Below are 10813 nucleotides of genomic sequence, written 5' to 3' on the forward strand. Positions count from 1 at the left end.
GCATGGAGGATGTTACCTTGGAGGAATATTATCATTATCAGCATGGAGGATGTGTTACCTTGGAGGAATATTATCATTATCAGCATGGAGGATGTTACCTTGGAGGAATATTATCATTATCAGCATGGAGGATGTGTTACCTTGGAGGAATATTATCATTATCAGCATGGAGGATGTTACCTTGGAGGAATATTATCATTATCAGCATGGAGGATGTGTTACCTTGGAGGAATATTATCATTATCAGCATGGAGGATGTGTTACCTTGGAGGAATATTACCATTATCAGCATGGAGGATGTGTATCCTTGGAGGAATATTATCATTATCAGCATGGAGGATGTTACCTTGGAGGAATATTATCATTATCAGCATGGAGGATGTTACCTTGGAGGAATAGTATCATCATCAGCATGGAGGATGTGTTACCTTGGAGGAATATTACCATTATCAGCATGGAGGATGTGTTACCTTGGAGGAATAGTATCATTATCAGCATGGAGGATGTGTTACCTTGGAGGAATATTACCATTATCAGCATGGAGGATGTGTTACCTTGGAGGAATAGTATCATTATCAGCATGGAGGATGTGTTACCTTGGAGGAATATTACCATTATCAGCATGGAGGATGTGTTACCTTGGATGAATATTACCATTATCAGCATGGAGGATGTGTTACCTTGGAGGAATATTATCATTATCAGCATGGAGGATGTTACCTTGGAGGAATATTATCATTATCAGCATGGAGGATGTGTTACCTTGGAGGAATATTATCATTATCAGCATGGAGGATGTGTATCCTTGGAGGAATATTATCATTATCAGCATGGAGGATGTTACCTTGGAGGAATATTATCATTATCAGCATGGAGGATGTTACCTTGGAGGAATATTATCATTATCAGCATGGAGGATGTGTATCCTTGGAGGAATATTATCATTATCAGCATGGAGGATGTGTTACCTTGGAGGAATATTAGGAGAAGGGTGAATTTGCTGCTAGACCAGGTATGGGGGTGGGGCTACCAAAAACTGGAACTCGTGAGGGGCTGCAGTGGCTCATGGGTCTGCGTACCGTATCCTTTTAGCTGACATGGGTTAATTGAGTGACTGCTGATACACAACCACATTTCAAAATGGCACCTTGGGGTCTCAACTTACTGTTAATAGAATACACAACCGAGTTCCTATTTGACATTTTTTGTTTTTTAAATAATGATAATAATAATAACATTTATTGGTCCTTAAAAAAAGAGGAAGCTGACCCTAGATCTGTACTTAGGGGAAACGTCACCCCGGAGTGGAATATTACCTTGGGGGCCGTACTGGCTGGTCTGGGGTCCGTACGAGGGGCCAGGGCCCCCCTGCAGTTGCTGCTGGTGGTAGGAGCTTTGGGGGTGCATGGAGCCCCCGGGGGATGAGTGAGGGGACATGGCGGGTCCCTGACCTGACTGCTGGGGGACTGTGGTGTTCCACTGCATGGCAGGTGGGAACCCTGGAAAGAACAAAAGAATGAGAGCGAAAGGAGAGAGCCCTGTTAAAATAGTTCTCATTGAAAGCAGAACTATAGGAAGGTTAGGACTGAGGTAACCTAGCTACTCTTAAAAGGAGACATTTTCCTCTCAGACTCCATTATATTTGAACCCAATTGTCAATGTAGCAATTGAGTTCAATTGAAGTGTACTCGCTTGAGTTGAATGGTAACACTTACCTTTGCCTTTTGAAAACCACTACCAAATGCTACAGCAAACGTCCAAATTGACATTTAAACTGATCTGAAAGGATGACAAATAGCACAAGAGCTAATACATCCACCCGCCCGCCATGGAAAAGGTCTCCCATGTGTTTGAAATGTGATCTTTTCATCTCACTTGATCAAAACCTCATTCTAAGGGCAGAGGAGTGATACAACCACTTGAATACACAAACTCACTACCTCTTAAAGGGATAGCTCACCCAAATGACATACTGGTTTACTTACCATGTAATCAGTCAATAGACACAGTAAGAAAGAAATTAATTTGGGTGAACTATCCCTTTAAATATGAATGAGTACATGATGCATATCATGCTAAGGCGTCAACGGAATACAGACGATGGGGGATAGAAACGCCGGATTGGAACACATTCAACAAATCTGATCTAAGCAAGTGGATATTGGTGAACTCCGTCATGATTGAAGCATTTTAACAGACAATGTGGTTACTAAAGTCCCATTTGGATCGTTTGGCTGTTTTCACTGCATAACATTTAGAAGTTGTCCCTTTTCAGGTTCAAAAGTGAGTGTTAAATGCCAACTTCGGACCATATAACCTGGCAGCATAGCTAGCATACAGAAATGGGTGGTGGTAGTCAGTTGTTTTTAACTGTAATGCAATCGATTGGTGACGATGACATGGACATGTGTTGGGGTTGACATCCACACTTCAATTTTTACCTCAAAAATAGTCTGAAATAGACTAAAATGTAGGCAAATTTAACTGGGGGTGCAATGAGGAGATCTTTCCCCCATGCGTTTCCATGGCATTTCCATTGTTTTGGTCGAGTTCCATTGACCTATTTAACACATCTATTCTTATTTGAAGTATTTCTGTCCTTGTCTATTCATGTTCTGTATTATGACATGTTTCATGTGGACCCCAGGATGGGAGTCGCTGCTGCTTTAACAGTAGCTAATGGGCATCCTAGTAAAATACTCTTCATACAGTCCTGATAAGGCCAATAGGAAAATCTGATGACTTCCCCCTTCCCCGTGGTTCAGCAGCTCACTCACATGCTCCATTTCAATAGACTCCGCTCCCCAAGCTTGGAGTGACTAATCGTTTGTATTAATGCCACCACTGTTACAATGATCCCCTTTAGACAGTGAGAAAAAGGTTCTGCCTAGCTGGCAGCTGAGGTGTTATTTTGACTATTACTTTCTAGGCCTTTACCCAGTGCTGGGCTGGCTGGCTGGGCTGAGGGTGGGCCATAGAAAACAGCCTGATTGACATGTCTGACTGCTTGGTCACTGACAACCATATTGGCAGCCGCTGAGAGGCACAGCCATGGTTACTCTATAAAGGCAGAGTCTATGTCCTAAATTGCACCATATTCCCTACATAGTGCACTACTTTTGACCAGAGCCCTATAGGCCCTGGTCAAAACGTGTGTACTAAATAGAGAATGGGGTGCCATTTGGGAAACATGCTGAAGTTCTGGCCCAGTGCTGACAGCAGCCCAGAGGTATAGAGGGAGTGGAATCTATGGCTAATCTGTTGTACTAATGATCCTATGGAAAACCCAGCAGGAGAAATGGACTGCTATACATCATTAGGGAGGGACTACGGCTTATGGTGTACAATTAGATGACTTCCGTCCTGGGGTCAGGCTGTGTACACCAGAGGAGACCTTTATCAAACCACTGTTGAAACGAACATGGATTTGACCACAGAAGCGGCCGTGGATATACGAGTTGGTTGCTGATTACTCTGACTCTTCATCTTAAATCTCCCGGAAGAGGGGGGTTGTGGGTCACAGGTGGTGTAATGTGCAGGAGAATCTCACCTCTCTCCTGAGACATGGGGGACTGGCTCAGGGTGGAATGGGAACCCACATCAGACATGTTCCCAGGGGTCTGTGGGGCCATCTGGGTGCCTGGGAGGAGAGAGGGGCAAACGTCAGTGGGACACACACACACGTCCCCAGCTCCTTCGCGTCAGTGTGATGGCCTGAAGAGCAGCAGTGTGTCCAGCTAAAGGAACCCCTCCCTAATGGGGGCTAATGACTGACAGCTCTCCCAGTAGGGGTGAGAGCGTGTGTGGGTGTCAACGGCTAAATGGTCTCCCATCGACCTCGTTATCACCCAGAGCAGTGAGAGAGAAGGCGAATGAACTAACTTTGCCCGCAAATAACAAAACTCCCCCAACTAGTCCAGCCCTGGAGTCAACAAGGCCAACAATGCGCTGCACTGTGGGAGAGTAATTGTGTTAAAGTGACTCCGAACTGCTAACATAGTTTAGAAACTATTTTAATGACCGAGGCCTTTCTTTTGGAGCTGGAGTATAAACCAGCTAGAGAACCTCCCCTGACTGCCCCAGCTGCCTGTACAGATATAAGAACAGACGTCTCTCCCCCTCCCACTGTGACTAGCTACTATAGAGTCACTAACTCAAAAGAAGTTCAGAAAGAACTGACTGGAATGAGACAAAGGAGCTCTTTTTTCTTCCACAGTCATGACAACCAGAGCTGCTGCAGTTCCACTGTGGCTGTCTCAGTGTGTCAGAACTGCTCTCTGAAATATAATGGATGAAATACTACACATTCAGTTACTGTATCAAGCCTAGCACACTGGTCCTTACTCCCTGTCCGAGGTAGGTAGGTGTGTGTGTGTGTGTGTGTGTGTGTGTGAGAGATGTGGTAGAGTGTGTAGGTGTCTCCTAGACCTAGGTGCATGGTGGCAGGGATTCATTCTATACCTGGGACGCTGGCGGGGGAGATCGGTCCGGAGCGCGATTGGCTGGATCCCACGGGTGATCCCACGGGGGAGGGGGAGGGGCCGCTACGCAGGCGAGGGGACATGTGGGGTGAGAAGGGAGACTGGGCCGGGTTACTCTGCTCGCCCTGGCTGCTGGTGGACCCCGAAGCACTGACCGCTGAGCTGATAGCCACCTCTGTGCCCGTGGGAAGGTCATCTATAGACCCAGACAGGTCCTGGAACAGAAGAGGAGAGAGCAACCAAGGGGAAAGCCAGGGTTGTGTTCATTCGGCACCAAACTGAAGAAAATGGACTGAAACAGGGAGCGACTACCTGCAAAACATTTTAAATTGTGCTCCGTTTTGTGCCCTGAACAAACACGACCCAGAAGAAATACCACTAAGCATTCTTCACCAACAGATGGTAAAAACTTCACCAGTCACTTGACATAACGTCCAACATAGACAGAAAGACATTGGGAGTGTTGGAAATCTCGATGTCCAGGAGGAAGGTTTTTACCAAATTCGGTTAAAGCCAAAACCAGGCAGGCCAGATGGCCATCTCTCAGTCTATACTACTGCTTTAATAGCCAGAGAAACAAATGGCACCTTATTCCCTAAATAGTGCACTTCTATTAACCAGAGGCCTGATCAAAACTAGTGTACTATATAGGGAATAGGATGCCATTTGGGATGAAACCAGCATCATGGCAACAATCACCAATTTACCTAAGTGGCATAAACACCTCAAATTTAAGCAGATTTGGCCAAAGTACCTACCTACAAAAGAGAGCCATGCCAAATGTCCTCAATGCCAAATCAAGAATGAAGACAAGAGTTTAATAGTGCCAATGAGTTGCCCTCCAATGTGCCTCCCTTTTTCCTTCTGCGCTTTTGATAGTTGTGGAAACGGTGTGGTCGGTGGCCTCTCTCCCAGCTGGCAAGCAGGCAGCTCCTAACTACGACCTGTCACCCGTCAATATGACACTTCCTCTGAGGCCTTAACAACCACTTACTTTATGATCAGTCACTTAAAATACCCACAGCGCCACAAAGCAGTTAATAGCATCCCAGCTATGCATTTAAAAACCACACAGACTAAATCAGCCAATTACACTTGACTGCAATGCACCCTACTGTGCAGTGGGATCCTCTCATCTGCACTCCTCTCAAGTTCCTACATGTGTCCGAAAGGGTTTTCTAGTTCACCATCACAGGGTAGCATCAGAGGAAATGGGGGTTGGATGGTCCTATTCACCATCATTAGAGGTAATGGGGATTGGATGGTACCATCATTAGGGGTAATGGGGGTTGGATGGTCCTATTCACCATCATTAGGCGTAATGGGGGTTGGATGGTCCTATTCACCATCATTAGAGGTAATGGGGATTGGATGGTACCATCATTAGGGGTAATGGGGGTTGGATGGTCCTATTCACCATCATTAGGCGTAATGGGGGTTGGATGGTCCTATTCACCATCATTAGAGGTAATGGGGGTTGGATGGCCCTATTCACCATCATTAGAGGTAATGGGGGTTGAATGCTCCTATTCACCATCACAGGGGAGCATCATTAGAGATAATGGGGGTTGGATGGTCCTATTCACCAGCATTAGAGGTAATGGGGATTGGATGGTCCTATTCACCATCAGAGGTAATGGGGGTTGGATGGTCCTATTCACCATCATTAGAGGTAATGGGGGTTGAATGCTCCTATTCACCATCACAGGGGAGCATCATTAGAGGTAATGGGGGTTGGATGGTCCTATTCACCATCATTAGAGGTAATGGGGGTTGGATGGTCCTATTCACCATCATTAGAGGTAATGGGGGTTGGATGGTCCTATTCACCATCATTAGAGGTAATGGGGGTTGAATGCTCCTATTCACCATCACAGGGGAGCATCATTAGAGGTAATGGGGGTTGGATGCTCCTATTCACCATCACAGGGGAGCATCATTAGAGGTAATGGGGGTTGGATGCTCCTATTCACCATCACAGGGGAGCATCATTAGAGGTAATGGGGGTTGGATGCTCCTATTCACCATCATTAGAGGTAATGGGGGTTGGATGGTCCTATTCACCATCATTAGAGGTAATGGGGATTGGATGGTACCATCATTAGGGGTAATGGGGGTTGGATGGTCCTATTCACCATCAGTAGGCGTAATGGGGGTTGGATGGTCCTATTCACCATCATTAGGCGTAATGGGGGTTGGATGGTCCTATTCACCATCATTAGAGGTAATGGGGGTTGGATGGTCCTATTCACCATCATTAGAGGTAATGGGGGTTGGATGGTCCTATTCACCATCATTAGGCGTAATGGGGGTTGGATGGTCCTATTCACCATCATTAGAGGTAATGGGGGTTGGATGGTCCTATTCACCATCATTAGAGGTAATGGGGGTTGGATGCTCCTATTCACCATCACAGGGGAGCATCATTAGAGGTAATGGGGGTTGGATGCTCCTATTCACCATCACAGGGGAGCATCATTAGAGGTAATGGGGGTTGGATGCTCCTATTCACCATCACAGGGGAGCATCATTAGAGATAATGGGGGTTGAGTGCAGCGTCCCTAATATTTGCATTGACTGCCTTTTTTGGGGTTTTATTTATTTATTTATTTGTAATTATGTTTTGTTTATTGTATAAACATGTATTATTTTTTGCACTGACATTCTTGCGCTGGCACTATACACTCACTGGACTACACACACACACACACACACACACACGCTGCAGCTACTCTATTATCTATCCTGATTGCCTAGTCACTTTTACCCCTACCTACATGTACACATTACCTGGACTACCTCGTACCCCTGCACACTGTATCCAGCCCCCTTGTATCCAGCCCGCCTGTATCCAGCCCGCCTGTATCCAGCCCGCCTGTATCCAGCCCCCCTGTATCCAGCCTCATTATTGTTATTTTATTATCATCCCCTTTTTTCTTGACTTTTTAAATTCTGCTTTGTTGGGAAGGGATCGTAAATGAGCATTTCACAGTAAAGTCTACACCTGTTGTATTCGGCACGTGACAAACAATTCCCTACATAGCACACTTCATAGGAGTACATAGGGCTCTAGTCAAAAGTAGTGCACGATAAAGGGAATAGGGTGGCATTTGGGATGCAAGCCAAGGTCTTCTCTTCAGTTTTCAGCATGTGTTGCATATTTCAACAACAAAGCCTTTATTTCACCAATTGAAAAGGCACTGGGGGACCACTTCTACCTGTTTACATATATTCCTCCAGACTTGTGCTGCTTGCATGATTTTTCGGATATAATTATTCCCATTCGTTAGTGGCCCCAGCTTACTAACTTTACGGATATAATTATTCCCATTCGTTAGTGGCCCCAGCTTACTAACTTTACGGATATAATTATTCCCATTCGTTAGTGGCCCCAGCTTACTAACTTTACGGATATAATTATTCCCATTCGTTAGTGGCCCCAGCTTACTAACTTTACGGATATAATTATTCCCATTCGTTAGTGGCCCCAGCTTACTAACTTTACGGATATAATTATTCCCATTCGTTAGTGGCCCCAGCTTACTAACTTTACGGATATAATTATTCCCATTCGTTAGTGGCCCCAGCTTACTAACTTTACGGATATAATTATTCCCATTCGTTAGTGGCCCCAGCTTACTAACTTTACGGATATAATTATTCCCATTCGTTAGTGGCCCCAGCTTACTAACTTTACGGATATAATTATTCCCATTCGTTAGTGGCCCCAGCTTACTAACTTTACGGATATAATTATTCCCATTCGTTAGTGGCCCCAGCTTACTAACTTTACGGATATAATTATTCCCATTCGTTAGTGGCCCCAGCTTACTAACTTTACGGATATAATTATTCAGGCTTTTTAACCGCCTCCCTTCCCTCACCTTGCTCTGTCACTATGGACACGGCAGTGAAAGAAGAGGGATAAATAAATGTGGGTTGCTACGGAAACGGTTGAAATGGGACCATGAAGGAGCCATGCACACATGCGCCACATTGCAGAGAGAGAAAGTTGCTTTCCAGTTTTGTTCACCTGCTGATAATTTGTTTCCCAGCTCTCTTATTTCTCAGCCCCCAGGATTGCTCAGCCTGTGTGTGTGTGTGTGTGTGTGAGATTCACTCCAGGCAGCAAGGAGCAGTGTGCTGACTGTGCATAGTGTGGGGGAGTAAGCACATCGCTGCCCTCTCTGCTCATAGCCTGGCTATTTGGACACAACGCACCCAAGATGTTGCTGATGGGCAGACAGACGATTAGATGGAGCTGGGGCTCTAAAGTAGCTATGACACATTCACCAGAGCACCCGCCATCGTCTTCTCATCCCCCAGCCGTTTGATTCTGTCCATATAGTTTGAAGAAAAGTATTGCCTTTGACAAATATGCTATTGAGAAAATAGTAAAGGAAGGCCAGTGGGACGGCCTGGGCCTAGATCTTTCCCCCATCAAATGTGTCCCAGTAGGGGGTAGCAGCGGTGGCAGTGGTCCTGAGCAGAACACTGTGGTGTACGCACACAGAGACATTCAGAAGGCTAAGGAGGGGAATCAGACTCTGTGAAATCTGACAAGGAGAGCTGCCTGGCGTATTAAGTTTGATGAGCGCTCTCAGGAGACGACGCGTGTGTCTAGAGACAGTGGGAACGTGACTCGGTGCAGAGCGATGGATGGGAGATTAGACAGACAGCCTCCAGTGGGAAGTGCAGTCTCTCTTGGGTAGGGATGAGGCGGCACAATAATGCCATGTTCAAAAGAAGACTGATGGGCGTTTCTTCTGAGGACAACTTTAGATGAGTTTGATGGCATACATCCAGTTGCCGGATTCCTGATAATGTAACTCAGGGTGATGTTTAGGTTCTGATGCCTGAACCCATATCAGAGGACTGGATTACTTCTCCATCTGGCCCCACTATGGGTGGGAGTGTGTGCTGGGATAGGAAGATGCACCAGCCACCCAGCTTTCAACACAAACACCACTACAAAGCAGAGTAAAAGCAGAGAGCCTGAAGGACAGAAAACAGCACTCAGGCACTGGTGCAGAATAGTAATGAGAGCGAACGCGAGAGAGACACATTGGTTCTGTGATGTGCATAGAAGTCAAGGTCCTTCTTCCGTCTTCAGCACTCTGAACACCAGTTCATATGCACACTGACTGGCTGTGCCTTTCAGTAGACGACTCCACAAGCACTGCTGTAGCAGTAGGATCATAAAAAGAGGACAAATTGAGAGGGGGCTGAAATAGAAACCTGTGGTACTCATTGCCTTTTCTCCCCTCTCATCCTGTCTCCTATTTAGCCCGAGGGTTGGTGTGATGGAGTCTCTCTCCTTCCCGCCAACAACACACACATGGCCCTCCGGGGACAACCTCACACACTCATGCCCAATTAAAATATTGACAGCCAACAGAGGCTTTTTGTTCTGTTTGAAGTCCCCGTTTCAGACGGCGCTCATCACCGTGGCTCTGGATGTCCTGGTTGGCTGCATCCCAAATTGCACCCTATTCCCTTATACCGTGTAACACTAGTGCACTGTAATCGAAACTTCTGTACTTTTGCTACAAAAAAACCCAAAGTGGTTTGGTACGAGAACTTTTGTATGTTCGGTACTTCTGTCAAATCTGTCTCATGTGATTGAGAGGATCAAGTCTATCAGCCCAGTCCCATTACAGCACAGTCCCAATACAGCCTAAAGAGCCTGCTCCATTCATTGCTAGGGCTGTCTGGGCTACATTAGCTCTCCAGTCCCCACTCATGCTGCACAGACGTTAACACACTTGAATAATGCAACACGGCATGCAGAAATGTTGAAACTGTTCGCAAAACAATGTCCATACAGGCTAGAGGTTGACCGATTAATTAGGGCTGATTTCAAGTTTTCATAACAAATCGGAAATCGGTATTTTGGTCATTTTGGACGCCAATATATTTTTTTACGCCTTTATTTAATCTTTATTTAACGAGGCAAGTCAGTTAAGAACACATTCTTATTTTCAATGACGGCCTAGGAACGGTGGGTTAACTGCCTTGTTCAGGGGCAGAACGACAGATTTTTACCTTGTCAGCTCAGGGATTCAATCTTGCAACCTAGTCCAACGCTCTAACCACCTGCCTCACGAGGAGCCCGTCTGTTACGCGAATGCAGTAAGAAGCCAAGGTAAGTTGCTAGCTAGCATTAAACGTAATCAATCATAATCACTAGTTATAACTACACATGGTTGATGATATTACTAGTTTATCTAGCGTGTCCTGCGTTGCATATAATCGATGCAGTGCGCATTCGCGAAAAAGGACTGTCGTTGCTCCAACGTGTACCTAACCATAAACATCAATGCCTTTCTTAA

The 10813-nt window shown here is 45.7% G+C and overlaps 1 protein-coding gene across 10 annotated transcripts in view; it reads right to left on the reverse strand.

Moving 5' to 3' along the window:
- The window catches only part of LOC110529452 (AT-rich interactive domain-containing protein 1B), a 98716-nt gene that overhangs the window by 34408 nt on the left and 53495 nt on the right, over positions 1-10813 (reverse strand). For all 10 annotated transcript variants that reach the window (XM_021611627.3, XM_090242632.1, XM_090242629.1 and 7 more), the window contains 3 exons: positions 4462-4696; positions 3551-3640; positions 1317-1499 (listed from right to left, as the gene is read on the reverse strand). In XM_021611627.3, the coding sequence (XP_021467302.3) occupies positions 1317-1499; positions 3551-3640; positions 4462-4696 (508 nt within the window). The remainder of the gene's footprint in view (positions 1-1316; positions 1500-3550; positions 3641-4461; positions 4697-10813) is intronic.

Source organism: Oncorhynchus mykiss, chromosome 8 (genome assembly GCF_057628025.1).
Source record: "Oncorhynchus mykiss isolate SJ-2025 chromosome 8, ASM5762802v1, whole genome shotgun sequence".
Classification (NCBI taxonomy): Eukaryota; Metazoa; Chordata; class Actinopteri; order Salmoniformes; family Salmonidae; genus Oncorhynchus; species Oncorhynchus mykiss.